Source organism: Barbatula barbatula, assembly GCF_947034865.1.
Source record: "Barbatula barbatula genome assembly, chromosome: 15".
Taxonomy (NCBI): Eukaryota; Metazoa; Chordata; class Actinopteri; order Cypriniformes; family Nemacheilidae; genus Barbatula; species Barbatula barbatula.
The window spans coordinates 22899185-22920947 of NC_136778.1; the positions used below are offsets into that span (position 1 = coordinate 22899185).

The following is a 21763-nucleotide window of genomic DNA, read 5'->3' on the forward strand; positions in this document are numbered from 1 at the left end:
TGATGATATCTCTAATAGTGCTCGAGTTATGGGCATTTTAATGTAATAGGCTCCGCCTATTTAAAATGTTTACGCCCCAAAGCAACCGTGAAAAGAAATTTCAACTTTTTTTCAATGATTATTTACATTCACACTCCAGAGATGTTATCTGCATTGGTTTGGATCCGATCGGTCGAAAAACCTAGGACTAGTTCGCGAAAGTAGGTTTTTGACATCGTCAGCGATAATTCGCAAACCGTTCAATCGACAGAAGCGTGTTCAGAGGCAAAGTTGTTCAGAATGTGAAGAGCTATCATATGATAACAATAGTTTGAGTATATGTCAAATGTCACGTGATATACAATTGTTTATGCACTCTAAAACCGTTACTTCGCCCCCCGGTGGCCGAATGAGTTCATATTTCTTACAGACCTTCTGGACCACGAGTCGAACAAGCCCAGTGAGTGTCGTTTCGATCGGCCTCCGTTAACCCTGTGTAATGAGTGCTCAAACTTCATTGGCCGATGACCGCCATGTTTCTTTAGATACGCCACTGTCCTTTTAGACAATCACCGTGCATGACACAAAGACACACCATACCAAATAATAAGTCGATCGGGCAAACGGTTGGGTAGTTATAGCCCTTTTCGAGTTCATGTAAATTATAGCGCCACCTAGTGGCCAAGCGCCAAATCCTTTTTACTGTGACCCCGGACTGAGAGTCTACACATAGGGTACAAGCCCCATGAAGATTGCTCAAACGGTTCACAAGTTATGGCCATTTTAGTCAACCATGGCACTTCCGGTTCAGACGTTTTGGCGCCCCCTAGCAATGGTGAATCGAAATTTCAACTTTTTTTTGATAATTATTCACATTCACACTCCACAGAATTCATCAGCGTTGGTTTGGTTCCGATCGGGCAAAAATCCAGGGACTAGTTCATTTTATTTTTTTTGCATAAAATGCAAATTAGCGGAAAAATTTGCATACCGGAAATGAAATCAGAGATATACGTTTTTTAAGTTTTGAGCCAATGATTACAATGATATAAAACACTTGGGTGTGCGACAAACGGTTTAGGAGTAAAAAGTGCAAACGCGCTTTTCATCGCTGTAGCGCCACCTATGGGCCGATTTGGCTGGGTCCATGTATCTGAGTAGCGACAAGGACTACTACCATCTGACCAAGTCTCAGCTCTGTCGGCCTTACGGTTTAGGCTGCCCATGTAGTTTTAGGGAAGAATAATAACGAAGAAGAATAAAACCCACAAATACAATAGGTTTCTAGCCCTACGGGCTCGAACCCTAATAACATTAAAAACACCATCCGGGGGTTAGACTAGTGATATCCACTGTTGTTCAGTCACATACACTTACATGAGATCAGTAGCAGTAGCTTTTATCCAGATGGGCCTGAGATAAGTGTTTTTATTTTGAAATCTGTCAGCTTGTACAGTTTATAAAATCAGTTTACAGTCAAACACAACAACAAACAATATCATATTTATTGTTAGCATAAGCATAATTTATCATGAAAAGATGCAGAATGACTAATGTCTTCATTAACATTCCTTTGAAGACATCCTTTGACATAGTGATGCTGGGAATTGAATAATGAGACAAGGACCTTTGATTGTGTGAGTGTTTCATTCAGGTCCTTTGTTACAGAGCTTACAGAATCTCACCATAGCAACTGCAGAACCCCAGAGACTAACCCAAGATGTCACACACACACACACACACACACACACACAGACACAGACACACAGACACACACACACACACACACACACACACACACACACCTAACAATATAAACACCTGCTGTGATGATCGACCTAAGACATCATCATCCATATTCATAAATGAACTTGTGCTGTCCTGTTCAACCACTGCAGTGATGAAATAATCCAGCACATGTTCACTTATTTCCATTTACGCATTTGGCAGACGCTTTTATCCAAAGTGACTTACATTTATACACAGGTATCTGCAATCCTCTAAGATCCAACACACTGAGCAACAGGAAAGACTTACAACTCATCGCTTGCTTTTTCCCAATCATGGGTTGAAAATTTCATCATTTTTAAAGTGAAATTGTCTTGAACAGGATCAAAAAATATCACTGTATGAAGGCATAGAAAATCCACATTAACACACAAAAGAGATATCACACTTGAAGAAATACACAAACTCCTGATTGAGTCCAGCTGTTATTAATCAAAATCAATCAATTAAAACTAAACAAACATGAGTCAGAATTCAGATAGCAATCTCACAATACAAACAAACACCAAACCAATTTCACTACAGAAACTTATAATACCAAATATTGTGTCTCTTTTTATGTATCTATTACAACTTCTCTTTACTACAGTAAATAACTACTAATAAATAAAATAAAATTCAAATTAAAACAATATTGCAAAATTGTTTTTTGTAAGGGTTTGCACTCAGAGCGTTACTTCTAAACAGTTTTTTCATCTTTTATGAGGTTTTAGGGTGTGAGTCAAATCTTTCCAGCTAATCTGTTGGTGATATGATCCTCTGAACACACAGCACCACCAGCACTCTTTGCTCCACACTAACTTTCTGTTGCCCACTAACATCTAGACCCGCCCGTGCATCCCCTTCTGCCCCCTGGTTATCTGACGTCTCCGTCTCCGTGGGAGGAAGAGCCGCACATCTAAACATCCTACCGGGGTGTTGCTAGACCTAAACCTCTAATGGGGCACAGGCCCCTGTTCCTCTGCTGCAAAATACAAACTTCCCTCAATTAAAACACTATTCCTACAGTCCAACAATATTGGGGAAGGTAAACATATATGCGTTTCAAAATATTTATTTAACATAAACTTTATTAACATGGTTGCATGCACTGTATGGAAATAATGAAAGCAGAGAGGATTTTCTTCACCATGAAAACAATCAATCAATAACTACATCTGTTCATGAATGTACAAGTACAGTATTTCAAGAAACCAGTCATTTTGTGGCTCCAACTAATAGTTTATTTTATGGTAAAAATATATATTTTCTGGTCCAGACAAAGTTGGTTCACTTTTTACCCAACTGTACTGCATTAAACTCTACCGCCTATAATAGCACATAGTGATCTCAGCCAACGTTTGATGTAGTGTCCTAAATTAGAGCTATAGTCAATTCAATATTATTTTAATTTCTACAAGCACAGAACACAAATGTTTTCCTGAGACATTTTCCTCTTACGTTAACGTCTGAGACCTGACAGGAGAGAATATACAGTAGTTATAAGTCTTGCCTCCCTCAAACTCATCATCTCCTTACTGCTTCAATTTCTCCGCTTTGCATAAATAAATTCTGATGTCCACCACACGGACATAGTTTACTGCCAGACAATACGGCTGAGTTGAGACTGTGTTGCTTTTACAAGAGTGAATTTAGTTACTACGTTGCATAAAGATCCATTTTGCCGCTGTTATCAATGTCAATGACTAGACTGACAAATTAAGTCAATTATTATAAAGGTTCAGCGACGCCCCCCGGATCCTACTGACCTCTGTCTCCATCAGTCTCTCTTCTCTTCTTTCTCTGTTGATGTCTCCCCTGTGAAATCTCAGTACTACCACTCTAAAATCAACAAATCTCCTGAATCTCTTCCTTTCTTTAAAACCTTCTCTGCCCGTCTGCACCCTCACCTCCATCGGCTGATGATTTTGCATCTTTCTTCATAAGAAAAAAAAGACCACCATCAGCAGTCAGTTCTCTGTGCCACCGCCTCTTGAACACACCCAAACCTCCCAATCACTTCCTGTCTCTCTCCACTGTCCTCTTGTTAATAAAAAGTGAAAAACATATCACTTTAAGAACACTACTGACCGGTATCTCTCCTCTCCTTCACTGCCAAAACTCTTGAGCGTGTTGTATGCCACCAGCTCTCCTCCTTTCTCCTTTCTGGTCAATACTTGTACTGCACTTATGCTTTTTGTCCTTATGTTCGGATAAAAGCTTCTGCTAAATGACTAAATGTAAATGTTTTTCTATTTCACATTCATATCATTCAGTGTTAATATCTGTCATGGCTTCCAGCATCATCCCCTGTTCACCCAGCGCTATTGCATTAACCTTCACTTGTGTCTGAAAGCTTGCTTGTATCCTGAAGTAGGATGAATGTTTGAAAGCACTGAAAGAGCTGGACACACGATGATCACGCTGTGTGAATATTTCATGGGTTTATGAATATTTCAGAGTGAAAGCACTACTTGTCATCTTACTATCAGTCGCTTAAAAAGAGCATTTAACTTCTATTTGACAAGCACCTTTATTAATGAAGCTGTCTGAGTCCAATCCAATTCCACTGAATTCAAACCCAGAGATGCATTTGTGCTTATTCACACAGCGACTCAAAGTCTTTTGTTATTTCAGCATCCTTTGTTTCCATGGAGACGCAGCCGGACGCCGTCCTCTACCTCCACTTCTACCTTCAGCCGGCTTTAATGAACAGAGGATTAATTGCCAATTACCCAACATGTTTCTATATCCTCAACTACATGAAATGATGACGCCATCATTTCCCTTTCATGAATGTTTATGACTGTGACGACCTCTTGCAGAGCAGAAACACGCTCATTCCAAAAGAACAATCCAACCTTTAACAGCTGATCTCCATACAGTCAATTAAACCCAACTAAAAACTGAATGTCATCTCTCGGTCGCGCTGAACTTCAGCTTCATCTCATTATCATGAAGAACCAAAACACAATTAATGTGATGAAAGACAGAAGCTGTCATGAAAGGTCAGCAGAGAAGGGTCGTGTGGAACATAAGAGAGCTGGACGGAGGTGTAATGGAGACGTCACACATTCACAGCTACTGTAGATTTAACACCTACACCAGCATTCCTGACCCTTACAATAAATGAGTATTCTTTCAACTTCTTTTATTAAGTAGACTTGCAAAAAGTTCAAGTATATTGTTAATTAAGAATGTCAGTCCTAGTGTACTTGTAAGTGTCAATGCCATTAGGGATATAACATTGACCCACTTTGTAGTTGATGAGTGAACTTCAGAGGTAGTCGCTCATGCATTTGACATGACAGACAGTTTGATTTCTCATGACTGCAGACAGAAAGAGATGAAGAACACACACACATGTCCTCAAGTTCTCAGATCTCAGAACATTCTGTCAAAATAAAATCTTCACAGTCTGTTCACCATTCAACTCAAAAGCATCCAAATAACGTCAGACGGCTTCTGCCAAACACTGACATCAAGAATTAGACAACACAGCTTTAACATTTGCACAAGTCCTCTTGTTTGGAATGAATTATTATTCCTGACTCTACTATGTGATCATCACATTCATTTCTATTCATTCCAGTTCTTCTTCTTCCTCTGTTGCTTGCATTACTTCTCATCTGGGGCGGTGGGGCCTTATTTATAAAACGTGCGCAAAAATCCACAGCAACGTTCAAATGGATATAATCGGTCTTTGACGTGAAAAGTGTTCAGCGCTTCAAGATCAAGTCCTCATGCTGTTAATCTACATGTGTTTACTGCTGCTGTTTTCATTGATGTCATTTAAATTACATTATGTAATCTTCATTTGATGTTACGAGACTGCAGGTAAATATCATAAATATTGATAATAAATCATATCTATGCATTCAATTTAAAAAATAGGATTAAAGTGAAAATGTGATTAACGCTGGAATTTTTGCAGTTTCTACACACACACACACACACACACACACACACACACACACACATGCCCTTCAGAAGTGGTCAAAAGCATGAGAGCGGTGAAGAAATACAGATGTGTGCATGTGAGCGACTCGACGTGGATTACATCTGTGCACTGTTGCCAGGACAACGACTGGAAAAGAGCAGCGATGAAACATTGAAGTCAAATGATTCGCATTTACATTTGAACTTGCGGTCAATTTCCCTTTAGAATTTCAAACCGTTTTTATTATTTATAACTACACAGTACGTATGTGCTTTAGATGTATCAGCACTGAATGTTTTGATCAAACACTGACTTAAATGTTTTGATGACGTTGGTATGAACAGATACAGAAGGTGTCATCACTCAAATCATGGCTTTGTCTCGTATGATAAGTACATTTGGAAAATCATGGAACCAAAACCGGTGAAAGAAATCCTTCAACAGCTACAAAAGAATGGAAACGTGACAGGGATGTTTATACAGTTTCATTCAAATATTGAATACATTTCTCACTACAGCTTTCTTATATAGAAACGTTCTTGATGGACTAATAAATGACTAAGACTGGAAATCCTCTTTAGATTATGACAGATGAGAACTGAAGAGGCGGTGTTCATGAAATATATAAGAGAGATCACGTGTTTGCCTGAAGGGGAAATTAATAAAACATGTATGTCCACCAGAGACAAAGAGAGCAAGTGATCATATCATTTTCATGCTGTTCAGAAGACTAAGAGAATAAATGAGGATGAGAGCGAGAGAGAGAGAGATGAAGACTGAAGTTCAGCTGTAGTGAAGACAGAAGGAGTATCTGAGGTTCATGTTCACAGACACGTCAGCTCATTCTGATGGAGATAACTATAAAAACATATCATGAGTGTTTATAAAGCAGCATGTTTCACTCACGACTCAAACCAGATCAAGAGTCATTCTTCATAAATTCATTCATGAAATAACATCAGGTGATGATGGAGAGATGATCATCAGAAGTAATGTCAATGAGAAACGAGTCATTCCTCCAGTAAACAGGACGAAGGAGTCAAATGCATCTCAAGTTGAGCCCAAAGCTCACATCACATTTCACTCATTGTCAGATAGAGTTTTTGCATGACTTACATGTTGTATAGCGTATAGTTTAAGAAACTCTCATGTGTTCCCTGTTGACCACCAGAAGGCATGCGTCTACAAAATGCACAGATGAAAATCAGAATTGATCACATATCTGTGTATGACGGTTTGTGAAGTTGTCAGATCTGAAAATTGATCAACAATCCTGATCATCTGTGTATTTTATTTCATCATTTAAAATGACAGCACAGAGAACAGATCTCGTCTGTATGAAAAGATTCAGTGTCATCAGAATAATGAGACATATGTTTGCATCTACACTTCACCGTAACCTTTAACCTCTAGTGTTTCACGAAGAGAGAATGCTGAGATTCTGTTTCCATGACAACTCACTCCAACAATAACATTCACACTCATCTTCTGTACAAATATAGAAGAGAGTAAACACATGCTTCATCTTCATCATCCTCATCATCAGTTGTTCTCTTTAACTGAGGTCGTGTCATTTAATAACAGACAAACACGTTCAGTGTGACATAACCAAAAAGAATAAGAAGCATACATAAAAAATTGGGTTTGACATTTTTGCAGTTACACCGGAGCCGCTGAAGACATGACGGACTGCCTTTAAAGATGAGTGTCGGAACAAACCCTTTTCCCAAAAACACGTGATCGTGTGAGCAAACATCATGAGTCAGAGAACGAGAATTGAGAAGCATCTCAGATAAACAAGTGTCTGACCTTCATCATCATACAGATCTGAGATCATTTACATCAGGAGCAAACATTCATGTACACCACACACATCAACTGAATATAGAAAGACTGAAGATGATCGTGACTGGACTGAACCCACAGCGCTTCACGTCGTCTGGTATTATTGTCTCACTGAGATCTTTCACATCCTCATCATTTCTTCGTACAGTTACAAAATAAAAGTTCCACACACACCACAGTACATTCAAAGACTTCTTGACTTACAATTATAAAAGCACTGTCACTAATGACGTTATGATGGAGGAGAATACTGTATATTCAGTCACAATTCAGTGCGAATTATCATTGCCATTGTGATCCTGTCTATTTAAAATATATACACACTCTTTTATTTCCCATTCCAGTGATTGAAATGTCATAAATGTCTGTAGTTTCCATATCAACTTGCTCTGTGAACTAACATTTAACAGAGTTACAACAATTATATAGCATGAGGGTTATGGACATATAACATCAGTCTTGTGTGCGTCCAATTTAAATCGTCAGAATCTTTGAGGTTTCAAGCCAAATTATTTCTGAATAAATGAGCAAACACCAGAATGCGAGAGAATAACAACGACTATAATCTGACTTGATTCACACGTGTTTGTGTTATTGTGATGAAAGAGAGAACAGTAGATGTTTTGTTTACAGGGTTCACAGGTCACATGCGGTGAAGTATTAACCAGCTGCAGTAAATCAGATTGAAGCTCAAAGTTCAGCAGCAGACGGAGAGAGAGAGAGAGAGAGAACACGCAGACCCCAACACATTTCTGATGTCCACGCTCGCTGTGTTCATCAATCGTCTTCCAGGATGGATCCTGTGGATGGGAATCTTCTTACCTGTCACCACTTTACTTCTGCTGATCATCACTGCGCTCAACTACAAACTACAGCAAGGTAGACAACCTCATTCATGACACTTGTGTGACATCATTAAGTGCTCTCACAACCAAACATAAACACATCAAACCTTAAGAAAACACTTTCAAATGTTCAACAGGTGGTTTCACAGACTTTAGAGTAGAAGATCAAGCTTTTCTGTGCGTTGCAAGAAAATACACTTCATCTTGAGACTAAACAATCACGCTGATATTTTTAAGATGTGTCAGTTGTTTCAGCTCAAACTTGTTTTGATCACAGTGTGAATGAGAGAGACTTAAGTTTCATTCAGCCAACAGCAGCTTATCGCATTACTCAGGAGCAAATTACCCTCCTCCATCCCCAACCCCACTCACATTTACAATTGGAACTCGACTGTTATTCCTTTTCAGTCTCAATTACTTTACATCATGTGTTACACTTAAATGTCACAAAGAACTGACGACATCTGCTTGTTCTGTTTATCCTGGGGGGGTTTATCGCTGCGTCCCTGCTCTTATTCATGCGGCTGCAGAACAGAACCATACCGCCAATCTAAACTGTATGCTAATTGTCAATCATTTTTGACGGTAGTGAACCTGACAGAAAAGTATTTTGCAATGTGTATTTTCACTAACAAAAAAAGTCAAATGTAATTTGTAATTAAACACTTTCCAGAGACTGTATTTTAAAATACTTATTCAAATATGTCATTTTCACCTCCCGTACAATTACTTTCATCACTAGGCAGAGATGGCACCACTGTTCAGATATCGCTGAAAATATTTAAAAAGACAATATTCTAAGACATATTTAAGTATACCTTTAATGCCTTGAAACCAATGACTAATATAAATAAATTCCACGTATAGCATATGTAATATTATGAACAGAAAAACGTACATTCCAGTACCGCCATAAAAACATATAAGATGCTTAACTAAAGATTGACTTAAACCTGCCAATTACCACAATTGCGTTTGTCCTATTGACTCAAAGTTTTTGATGTGCTTCAGAAAAAACAGATAAACATTCATTGCTAGATTTAAGCTGATTCTTCACACGTACCTGAATTTCCAGGAAAATCCCTTTAATGGTCTTTTGTCTGAGAGATGTAGAACTGGTATTTATCTATGAAACATACTATGCAGTTTGCAGCGTCGCATAAAGTCGAGCACCTACTGCATTAAATGGCGGGGCACTGCCCCATTAGTTTGAAAAGTGGCGGGTCAAATGCTCCGGTCACCAGTCTTTATAGGACTACCAAATCTGAGCGGTTGATGGAGTGCTGTAGTTTAGAGAACTTTTCTCTCTTTCTTCAATTGCTTGTCATTTGGTTTGTTTTTTATATTTCACATGACAAGTTACAAAAGTAGTTTGATGTATTTAATTGAAATACATTTGATAAGTAAGTATTTGTAATTTGTAATGAAATATTTGTTGATGTAATGGTGCCCGTCTCTGGTTGTACCTTTGAGAGGTGATCCAGACATCTAAAACTAAATGACATTCTGTGTGTCAGCGAACATGAGGTCATCACGGAACATGTGAACGATCTCACATGCTGGGACGAGTTCTCAACTCATCTCAAACACAAAAGGGTTAATGTGTTAATGTCTGTCTGTCTGTCTGTCAGTAGAGCAAGAGTTGGCCGTGGCACGGGATCCTCGGGTAACAGCATCTCAGCTGTGTTATGGACGGCGGTACAGACCCAGGCGCACAGCAGGACACATGAGTACAGGGCCAACACTATCTGATGTTTATAAAACACGGACAACTTCAGACTGAACTCATGAGACACTGAGGAACTCTTCACACTAACCAATTTCTTAAAAGCAACCTGTGTGCGTGTGTGTGTTTTCCTAAAGATGCCATTTTGTGCTGTATTTAAAATCCTTTTTATTCTTATTTATTTTGTTATATATTTACTTAATTAGTTGGATTATATTAATTTCTATCTAGTTATTCTATACACAACAACAGATTCTTATGTGATTTGAGATGAAGACTGCAGGAGATCATAAAGCTCCAGAAGACACACATGTACACGTTCTGCATGTTAAGAGTCATGAGTTTGTGATTATGTTTAAAAAAAAAACGGTAACATTTTACAATTAGGTGCTATAAGTTAACATTAGTAAATGCATTAGCGAACAATAGCTAATATTGAACTATTTCATAGTTTTTCATCATTTATTAATCCTTGTCAATGTTAGTTCATGTTAATACAGTTATTCATGGTGCATTAACTCACGTTAATGATTTAATTGTAGGGTTTGTGTCAATGCTTTTTTTATTCAGCACGTACTGTATGTCAAACATTTTGTATTTTGACTTTCCAGGCTTTTTATGTGAATAAGTCGGAGATCGCATGGAATATTTTTCTGTGTTGGGTTTTAAACGTATTAAACAGTTGTCAGTATTAAACAATGTTTTCTCCTTTTTGTTTTGCTTATTTGTATAAGACAAACATTCCGGGTGCTCGAGATGCTCTGGATCATTTTGGGAATGATGGGTTCCCACTGTAAGACGAATGTCAAATTTCTAGACTTTTCCGGACTAAAACGTTGAATTTCCTTGATCTATAATGAATGAAACCCAGTCTTTGAAATGTTTTTTTTAGCCAAAGCTCTTGAAGCGTACATGTTCCTGGCATTATGCCTTAGTTAAAAGCTACAAGTGACTGCATTTGACTTAAGTGGTTGCCAGGTGACAAGCGGGAAGGGAATAAAAAGGCGCTGAAGATAACCGTAACAAGACACAAAATTGTGTAAAAATTCATAATTCAGATCAAGTTATCAAGCAAATACTTTCTTTAGAAAAAAGTATCCCAAGCATAAACATTTCTGAATAAACAAACTTTTATTTGAAGAGTGTTACACAAACGGGTGGGCATAAAAACATTACAGATCATTCAAAGCCGCTTAAAAAACAAACAAACAAACGATCTAAGATGAGCTGCTATACACACGATGAAGATGAGCAGAAGATGACAGACGGGGAGAGAGAGAGGAGAATCAGCACAGGCCTCAATCTACAGCCAAATCACATTTATTTCATCAAAAACATCTCATATCTGAAAGAGAGAGTAGAAAGATTTAAAAGGGCAAACGTACTTCATCTAAATCATCACTTTATAGTTCAGGACAGATATAAAAAAAGAAAAAGAAAACAAGTTTTCTAGAAATATCAGATCACTGGTGTCTGGAAATCAAAGGTCTCAAAGAGCTGCCGAGGTTTTGTGATGTCTCATGATGAGAGGAAGTGAGTTACTGAAGCTCCTCCCCTCACTGGAATGTTTGACTGCATAGACGAATGATTGACACCAGTGTCCTGTGCTGGTCCCTTACAAACATGAACACGTCACCGCTCCACCGTAACAAGGATAAAACATGATAAAAATCTGTCATCTGCTGCTCTTCTCATGAACTAGGACTATTTGATACAATAAAAATCACATGGATCGGGTCTTTAGGACGACGTTTGGAGGAAAAGATAAAAGAATTCTAAAAAGAATAAAATGCTACAGGTGTTAGTGAAGTGGTTGTTTGCGAATGATAGAAAACGATGAAGATGTTCGGATGCAGAATCATGAGATCAGAGCTCTTGTTAGTCCCGCCGGATGAACACTTCAGCTCTGTGAAGAAAACACAACAGAGACGTTACAAGAGATCCTCTCGAGGACCACCGCACACTTTCTTCATGGACATAAGAGCTCAGAATGGGAGTTTAGGGAAATGTCAGTTTTCATCATATTCTGATTCTGTTTTAAAGGAACATGTTGACACAATATTTGTGTGTGTACTTCAGTCTGTGTGCGTTCTGTGCTAACGTGAGAAATCCTGCCCATATTTCTGGTGAAGAACTATAATCCTGAAGAGATTCAACAATGGAAGAAGTGGCCGTTACCATGGAAACTGAAATCATGTTAAAGGAGTGACCACCCACCCCAGTGAAGACTAATCCCTGAACTGTCCTACAGCACACAAATGAAACCAGCATGTTTTCTGTGACATCATTGTTTGATGCTGTATTGACATTTCTGGTTCAGTGACATCACATCATTTAGCGTGCAACGCGTGTGTCTGTCGTGAGTTTAATACAGAAATCAGAATGCAAACACAGAACTGTAAGTCCTGGCTTGATGTGATTTCTCTCTGACAGAGCTGAAAAATATCATTTCTGTTGAAACCGTGTCAGTAAAGTCCTCACACGTCTCATGCTTGAGCGATTCTGGTAAAGAGGTTTACACACACAGCTCTCTGGATGGATTAAAGTCTTCACGTGCACATTGTTGCGTGTCCCATTCTACATGGAAAACCTTACCGTACACCTCAAACACTGAAGGAAACACTCAAATCTCTTAATGTCACATGACACGCTGTGTTTCAGAAGATCAGGAACAAGAAAACAAGACACAAACACAAAGTGAGTGAAGATGAATAAAAGGCAAAAGAAAAGCAGACACGAATGAAGGATAAAGGTGAAGGAAGCTGTAGGGTCGGAGCTGGAAGAGACGGTTGTCACGAGCAGAGTTGTTGCCCTGGAGATGGTCGCCGTGTGCTTACCTGTCCTTCAGTCATCATCTTCAGCGAGCTCCGTCTCTTTGTGCACGACCACCCTAGTGACGGACATGTCAGGGTGCTGCTCTTTGGCCTCCTTTATAGCCTGTGCCAACGCCTGACCCCGCCCACAGCCAAAACAATAAACAAAAGATTAAAGAAAAATAAACAACTCAACATGTGAATGAATGAATGAATGGATGGAGGACACACGCATGAGATAAAAAAAGAACATGACGGCATTAAACGTCTCTGAGAAACAATGAATGTCACTCTGGAAAGAACGCGAAGTTTCCATAGCGATGTGACAAAGTGTGCACGCTCCAGACCAATCAGAAAAGCCCACTGTCCTCTACAAGTGTGTGTCATGATAGAAACGCTGACATCTGTGAGGGGTGTAACGTGTGTGTACTGTAGTGTCACCTGATCGTGATCAATGTCTGAGTCTCCCGTGATGACGATGCGTTTCTCGATGCGTGTTTCTGACAGGCCTCCCTTTAGAGTCTGTCAATCAATCGAATCATGTGACTCACAAGAAACTATTTAGTTGTTTTAAAATATCTGAGTATATATCTCCAGAATCTCTATATAATGTCTCACACACTAGTGTATAATTTGTGTGTGTGTGTTACCTTTGTGATGTGTGTAGTGGTGGTTGTACAGAGGGATTCAGAAGTGATGGTTTGAGCCGTCATCAGGACACCAGGCTCTCCGTCTCCATTACCATCCAGCTGTCAATCACACACACAAAACAAACACATTAAACTACAGTGTGTGTGAGAAACATTCAACATGTCAATGAAAGGCATTTAAATCTCATTCATCTGAAAGAGCTTCTGATGGTCACATGGTGTTTTATTATCAAGTATGACGCTACGTTGAGTATGATACTGTATATAAGATGTGCTGAACACAATGATGGTCATCACGGTGAAGTTAATAACATCTCAACACAAAAGAAGAGATGTCCTGTGTTCAGTGTATCAGGCACAGTGTCATGTCACATGTGTGTGTGTGTGTGTGTGTACAGGAGGAAAGTCTGACCTGGGCCGCTTCATACGTGATGGTCTTGGTTTCAGTGTGAACGATGGGAACTTCTTTAGTGGAGATCTCAGTCTTCTGAGCGGCAAACGTGTCTGAAATGGTGACCATCTCAGTCTTGACCACAGGAGGCTACACAGAGATGCACAACACTTAACTACACACAGCAGATGAACACACAACCGGCCTGCCTTTTATTGTGTGACACTAGACATCTTTGGTAGAACATGAAGACGAACAGAAAATTCAAAGCCAAAAGAAGTGATTTAGGTTTCTTTGATCAAACACACACGTGATACAGTCACACATCACAATTCTGCTCATTTATAGTGTGATACAAGTGATTTGACTTGTGTGTGTGCGTTGAAATGATCTTGTGGCTTTTGAAGCAGGTGGATCGAACATGAATCAGATGATTCTGTTTGTTATTGTGATGTGTTTACACACATACTGTACACAGCTCAGGTTCAATTCTACGACCCACAACCATCATCACTTCTCAAATAAACAAACACAACACGTGTACTACACTACATGAAGCATGCAACACATCCGCACATACTGTACAAAAACACAATCCTTCAGCATTAATCTCAACGCTCCTTCTCTACACAAGTGTGTGTGTGTGTGTAGCAGTGAGATGGAGTATAAAATCAACTGAAAGGTGTAAGAAGATGAAATGATGGATGTTTTAAGACGAGCTGGTTGAGTTATACTCCTTTAACCCTGACTAGAGAGAGAGAGAGAGAGAGAGAGAGAGACGATCTTCATCTGGAGACAGAGGGGACGAACGAGTGTGAAATGAGGCGAGAGGGAAACGTCTCTGCTCGAGATGGCATTTACCTCCGAACAACAAATAACCTGTGGCAGACGCTCCGTTTCCACACGTGACATGTTGCCGTTGACTATGTGAGGCTCCTCCTTCTCTGAAATGTCTTCGAGAGTGGGCGGGACTTCAGCATTGGGGGCGTGGCCGTTCTGAGCTTCATCTGGCATCATCAACACTTCCTCCTGCGACACATCGTCTTCAGGCCGTGCGGGGGCGGACTCCGATGATTCTACCATTGGCTGTACCTCAGCAGGCGGTGCTTGAGCAAGCTCCGCCTCCTCTGGTTCTTCTTTGATTTGTTGAGCGGAAATGCTGGTGCTGGGTGTCTGAGCGTGATACTCCGCCTCTTCCTCACTCTCGCTGTCAGACGATAAACTCGGCTCCTCCTTCACCTCCGGAGCCTCAGCGGTTTCCGTGGTAACCTCAGGAGCCGGACTTTTGGGCTTGGCTTTGACGACTTCCTCGATGACGATGGTCTCCTCGACGACCTCCACGACCTCTGGCTGGCCGTTAACATAGGGTATGACCTCTGAACTCTACACCAGACAATGACACACACACGAGGGATGGAGAGAGAGAAGCAAAAACATAAACAACAAACACAGAAACAAACTGAAGGAAAGAAATCAAGACAGAAATAATCAAAAGCAACATAAAGAGAAGCAGAGATGAGGATGATGATGATCTGGAGGACATCTGTAATGAAAGAGCGTGAGGTGTGCGTGTAGTGGTGTGAGCTCAGGTGATGTTAGACTGATGAAGCGAGGACATTCAGCACCTTGCTGGCGTCTCTGTGGTCAGTCTCGGGGTGTGGGGGGGGGTTCTGTGGAACCTAAAGGTGAATCACAGGACACTGTCACTGAAAGACACAGCAGTCTGTTTACATCCCATCATAAGTCAACAGTGATGTGTATGATGGGATGTTAACAGATGGACATCAGCTGCGCTTTACTCTACACAGAGAACAAGACAACACACATGACAGTGAACACACGTGGTTAAAGAGATGTCTGAGGGATGTTAAGGTAGGGCTGGGTAAAAAAACATTGATGCCTTCATTTTAATCCGTCTTCTATTTAAAGAAATAATATCCAGAAGCAATGCTTCGTGCCTCACAGAATATCATCTGTGTTTTGCCTCTCGTCCAGAGGATGGCGCCATTATTCAAGAAGAATTTTGAAATTCTTAAACATGTTTTAAGTTGTTCATGATTTCACTGTTAAATTTACAGTAATGTTTGGTCACTCAAAGTAAAAGAATAGAAATTCAAAACAGTTGTGTGGGTTATAGTATTAATGTAAATGTGTATTTCATTCCTTTAGCTGAGGAGGGGTTTCAGTCTGTATATTTAAATGTGGAATTCATGTCTGCAAAACTGATATTTGAAATGAAATATTTGATAACTAATCCATATTCAATTGGAAATCATATAACATAAGAATCGAATCGCCGACATGATCTCTAAACCCAGCCCTAGTTTACAGTCAGTCTGGCAGTCAAATACAATAACGTTTCAAATATATCAGACTGATACGTGAGGGTTATAATGCACCACGTGGAGGCCAAGAACCACCCGCCGCGAAGGGCTACCTGTGGATTATACTGCAAACGTTTTTATCATTTCTAAATATAATGTCATATGTATTATTTAAAGACATATTTAGGGTTTAGTTTGTCCTCTCAAGAGGAATTTTCAGCGGTTGTGCAAATGTTGCGTCTGGCCAATCAGAATCAAGCGTTCCCACGAGCCCTGTCATAAGTGTGATTCTTGTGTTTGAGTCGGTTTTGTATGTCAACTAAAAACGTTACGCACATTACACGTTTCACTAGTTTACTGAAAGAACATGTGTGTGTGTGTGTTATATCAATCTCATTAATAACTCGAGCATCCATGTGAATGTTATGGAGAAGCTCGGACTTCACCAGTCAAACCACAGAGCGGATTGATACTGACTGCCAGAACTGGACGTGACCTTTAGTTTGAACAGATGAGGGAGCGAGAGAGAGAAACATGTGAGACCTCATGTAGAGACCAGACTTTACTGCCCTCTGCTGGAGCCGCAGTGACACCGCAGGAGAAACAGGCCTTACTCAAAAACAGAGAGGTTAACTCCTCCTCCAAACTCTACAGAGAGTTACAGAACATCACAACAAACACAAGACACCACATGAAAGAGTGCGAGGAAAAGAAAAGACAAACACAAGTGCTATAAGATGACATGCAGCACGCTAACGTTTACCCAGAAACTCAAGATTGGTTCCAAATCACATGACAAACTTTCTTCTGATGAAACACAGAAGTAGTTACTGTATATGAACATCAATGAAGAACAATCACGAACGTCTTGATGCAGATGAATTCAGAGATTGACACGATATAGTCTGTCAGCTCACGTCTCCTCTTGTGAGGACCAGTGAATTCACTTTCATTTTTGGGTAAACCTAATTTTTGGATTTGAAACCGGTCCATAGTTTCCTAGTTCATTGGGGTCATTTCGAGAGAGAGAGAGATGAGGTGTGTCACACACACGTCTGGTTTATCATCTCCGTGGGGACAGCCCGTAGGCTTAATGATTGTTATACTGAACAAACTGTATATTTGATCCCTAACCCCTCAAGATCATAGACAAATGTTTTTCTGTACAATAAAAAGAATTACCCACGGGGAACTTAATTTTGTTCCTATTGTGTTGGAGTGTATTCATATAAAAGCAAGGTCACACACACACACACTCAACATGAGCGTGTGTGAGTGGTAAAGAGAGTTTGAGCTGAAATAAGAGAGTATAAATCTGATGCAGAATCTCATTCAACATCAACAATCCAGAGAGTTCACGTCTACAACACAACACAACACACGAAACAAAATGACAAAAGAGTAAAAAGATCCGTATAAACCATAATCACAATATACAAAAGAAAAACAGAAGCTGATCGGATGAGGCGGTGCTCATAAAAACACATCAGTGATAAAGCTGGCATGCCATTGGCCGATACAGAGAATCATATAAGTGTGTGTGTGACAGTTGGGATTATGAGATGGTATCTACTTTAGCATGACACGTGTGTGCTGTGACATGTAAACAAACTGACGCTGAGCAACTGGAGAGCAGCATAAACAGCTTTGAGCTGAATGGGTCACAAGACTAAACATGTCACCGTCTGCAGAAGTCTCTGTTTTTACTCTTCACTACTACATGAAACCTGTTTTTTCTAAATGGATCCATCATGCAGTTGATGAAAACACCTCCTCACTCAGAGTGGACGGAGAGCAAATACAGAAAGAATAAGAGGCGTTTTCAAACAGAGACGTGTTAGTGTGAAAAAGCCTCGGAGATCCCAACTGTCACACAGTACAGCAGATACAAAACACACATGCGAGAGTGACAGGAAGTGCAGATCATGCGTGTGGATCCCGGGGTCAGAAGCACACGTACCCCTGAAGCCTGCAGGCGCAGGGTGGTGGCCGGGCTGCCCGTCAGCCGTTTGTCCCACTGACTGGGTCTGGGCTCGGGCGTAGCCTCCATAAAACTGCGCTTTAGCTCGCTAATGCTAGCCTGATGCTTCAACACATCCTCCTGGGTTTTCTCCAAATCCTGAAGAGCCCACAGCAGCAGGGAGAGACAGGCACGGGTCAGGGTACAGACACAACCACAACATCATGTCATCCTCACCGCTCCACCCACAGTCAACACCAAACACGCCACATAGATATATATAGTGTTATAAACTGTAGTTTCAGAGATGTCATCTTAAACACACACACACTCCTGAGGTGGTGAGTAAAGGACTGTATTTTCTCACTGATGGTTGGGTGAAACGGGGGATTACAGGGGGTCGGAGGTCAGTGACTGTGGATGGCAGTGAGACAGGACTTCAGAGCTGAAATCACACCGTTTCTGAGAACACACGTATCATTGGTTTAATGTGCACACGTTGGCTTAGTTTCAAGCCGGCATGGCATCAAAAAATGGACAAACCCAAGCATAGAGTTAAAAGAACCCAGAGAATGTTTCGCTTTGACCCGACGACAGCTGAGTTTGTCCATTTTTGATCCAAATCTGGGTTGAAACCAAACATTATTGACCATCATTTCTTCCTCAGTATTTTCTCATGTATAGATGAGGTTAACGTGTGTGTCTCAGAGGTCAGCGTGTCTTCAGCAGCGACACACAGGGTGAGTTTCATCGAGTTATAACATCAAATGTGTGAATGAAACCATCACCACAGCAACCCAAGCAGAAAATCACCTGTCAGGTTAGGGAAATAACATTAGTGTTGTTATGAACACCATTCCCAAATCACATCCTCACACACACATGAAACACTCAAACATGCAGTCCATGCACACACACACAGAGAGAGAGAGAGAGAGAGAGAGACAGCCCACGACAGCAGTCTGACCATCATCACACTTTTGCTCTTGATTCATAAACATACACACCTCCAACATTAAATTGCTATGTCTGACATATATATTCTCTCCTTGCACTCTCGACTTGCTCTGTGGAGTCAAAACATGAAAAAACATGTTGGGAAAAGAGGAATAAAGCTGAAATCATAAACAAAATGAAATGATATTACCACACAGTCTGTTCCAAAAGTCTGACACCAACAATAAACTTTAGAAAACTTCTTCATTTCCAAGAAATAAATATTTGAAGAGTTTGGTTCCAACTCAATTGTTAACATTTTCAGAAATCATGTTTTTAATGATGTTATCATGTTTTATTGAATTAATTAGCGGTATTTGTTGATTATTTTGGCTTGAATCAAAACAAAACAACTGCAGTTTGATTGATATTAATTGGAATAAACAATAAAAAACATGATTTTATGAACATTTACTTATCTCATGTTGGAACCAAACTCTACATTTACTCTCTACTTTAACGTCTTGATAAAACCTTTTCACTGGTCTCTGACTTTCGGACATCACTGTTTGACATTCCAGACGATCTGTATGGTGATGTGACACGTCGGTGATCAGTTTTAACCAGCAGGCGAATCACATTTCAATCACAAGTCATGTGACCAAATCCCCAAACCCTGATCAAACCCCGATTGGTCAATCAATGACTGCCTGTTGATTTCTCGCAAAAATAAATAAAAACATCACATTCAAAAAAAATGGAAGACAAGCAAAACAATAAATGAAAGTCACCAAAGCAACGGAGAGGATGGTACAACATTCAATTGAGGAATATCAAATAAAAGACAAACATTTGGAGTCAAAGACCTTTCTGAGAGCAGAGTCAGCCCCATGTGTGTCAGTCTGTTCATGCCGTCAGAGATAAAACATCAGCATTAATAAAAAAACACTGGATCATCTGAATATGAGCACAGATGCATGCTGGGAAAGTTAGCAGACCTCACGGGCCGTTTCAGAAGAGACGGATACGTCCACGTTCACGCTCGGCTTCTCTGCGTCGTCCACCTGTAGAAGCTAAGTGATGAATTATGGACAGTTGTCGAGAAAGAAAAGAAAACGTGAAATGGCTGATGGGAACACCCAATAAAAGTGCACACAGGATGTGATGTCATGAGGAGCAAGCCCTGAGGCCCATGCACTTTTGTGTCAGATAAACACGTCACCGTGTTTTCAGACGAGTATGCTGACACACTGACCGCTGTCCACAGAGCTGATGTGTGTGTGTGTGGGGTTTGGGTGATGCTGTAAGCGCCGTGTGTCTGTGGTGCGGGACAGAGGGAAGTTGTAAAGCAAACAGCAACAGAAAGTGAGTGCAGGCAGCGGTGTTTAGGAGGCGGGAGGGGCAGGAGGGGTCAGGTTTAGGCAGCAGGGTCGCACTGCTTTCCCTCCGCCGCGGTCATCTTCGGTGGAGCCGTGACCTCTGTGGGCCTGAAGCGGGCCAGGGCTTTGGGCTCCAGGTAGCACAGCGAGACGGCCAGAAGAAACGCCAACACCAGAGACAGCAGCACCGAGCGGCAGGCAGAGAGGAAGACGAGGAAGATGAGCAGGAAGGAGGGCAGAAGAGAGGGTGAGGAGAGGGGAAGGTGACGGTGCAGTCCGGCAGGCAGCATCAGGGCGGCGCGCTCCTCCGGCAGACAGGGCAGACTGATGTAACCGTCCTCATCCAGCAACCACGGCAGACGCAGAGCCTTACAGAACCCCAGCACGCTCACAGCCAGCGTGGGCAGGACGGAGCGGGACGGTGGCTCTTGTGAACCCGGGATGCCCTCCGCCGGCAAAGAGGACGGGTCGCACGAGCCCTCCCCGTCTGGAGGAGCGCCGGAGCCTTCAGACACCCAGGGGGAGGGTTCGGAGTGGAGCTGAGGGTCGGGCTCGTCCTCGGAGATGTCGGACAGCACGTCCAGCTCAGAGATGGTGTCAAGGGTGGGTGGTAGGGAGGACAGGGTGGATGAGGACGGAGAGAATGGGAACATGAAGAGAGACTGAGGACGTGAGTGGACGGAGACGAATGTGAGGTGTGAGGGGACGTGAATGAGTGAGAGAGGGGAGAGAGAAACACAACATTAGTCTGAGAGTCAAGGTGAGGGGCTGCTGTGAGGAAACACACATTAGGAAAGACTGGCGGACGTGTGTGTGTGTTAGCATAAGCATTAGAGAACATCACAACTGAAGCTGCAGTGCTGGAGATCAGGGGAAAGAGAGAGAGAGAGCTTACAAACCAGAGTTCAGTTTCTCTGTCATTCACATCATCGACATGATATAAAGAATAACCATAATCTTTTGTGACCCAATGAATCCAAGCATGTCAATGTGTCGGTTAATGCTTTTTTATAACACAGGGCTATCAAATGCTTCAATCTGATTGGTTGACAAATGTTTGATGGGTATTCATTATGTTTCAGTAAATGCACATCTATGAAGGTGTTCCAGGTCTGCCGACCGCATCACAGTTCCATATCACTGCACCAAGTTTAAACAACAGAAAGGTTAAAGGTGTCGCCTACAGGCCATCACCTCACACAACACCT

At 41.1% G+C, this 21763-nt stretch overlaps 2 protein-coding genes across 5 annotated transcripts in view; both read right to left on the reverse strand.

Annotated features, from left to right (window-relative positions):
- Nucleotides 1-11210: 11210 nt before the first annotated feature.
- LOC306904779 (band 4.1-like protein 2) lies at nucleotides 11211-20445 on the reverse strand. Of its 4 annotated transcripts, none has more exons than XM_079474874.1 (10): nucleotides 20175-20445; nucleotides 20043-20078; nucleotides 19248-19307; nucleotides 18241-18399; nucleotides 14818-15339; nucleotides 13978-14106; nucleotides 13566-13664; nucleotides 13357-13437; nucleotides 12940-13051; nucleotides 11211-12008 (listed from the first exon to the last, which is right to left on the reverse strand). In XM_079474874.1, the coding sequence occupies exons 3-9, from the start codon at nucleotides 19254-19256 to the stop codon at nucleotides 12947-12949; spliced, it is 1104 nt and encodes a 367-aa protein (XP_079331000.1). In that variant the 5' UTR covers nucleotides 19257-19307; nucleotides 20043-20078; nucleotides 20175-20445; the 3' UTR covers nucleotides 11211-12008; nucleotides 12940-12946. The 4 variants fall into 4 exon arrangements, with proteins under 4 accessions (XP_079331000.1, XP_079331002.1, XP_079331001.1 ...); XM_079474876.1 differs by lacking the exons at nucleotides 20043-20078; nucleotides 20175-20445 and adding exons at nucleotides 15582-15635; nucleotides 16824-16928 and having other exon boundaries at nucleotides 19248-19468; XM_079474875.1 differs by lacking the exon at nucleotides 20175-20445 and having other exon boundaries at nucleotides 20043-20138.
- Nucleotides 20446-20593: 148 nt separating this feature from the next.
- The window catches only part of akap7 (A-kinase anchoring protein 7), a gene marked incomplete at its 3' end in the record, with an annotated part of 3990 nt that continues 2820 nt past the window's right edge, over nucleotides 20594-21763 (reverse strand). Inside the window, 1 exon segment of the mRNA XM_079475476.1 lies at nucleotides 20594-21217. Within this exon segment, the coding sequence (XP_079331602.1) occupies nucleotides 20594-21217 (624 nt within the window).

Excerpts from the sequence above, each read along its gene's own strand:
- LOC306904779 (XM_079474876.1), bottom strand. The coding sequence starts at position 19,334 with ATGTTTTTTCATGTTTTGACTCCACAGAGCAAGTCGAGAGTGCAAGGA. Across the intron at positions 15,340-15,581 it reads ACCACAGAGACGCCAGCAAG|AGTTCAGAGGTCATACCCTA; the intron begins GTGCTGAATGTC and ends TGTCTGGTGTAG. Across the intron at positions 13,052-13,356 it reads CAGACATTGATCACGATCAG|GCGTTGGCACAGGCTATAAA; the intron begins GTGACACTACAG and ends GGGCGGGGTCAG.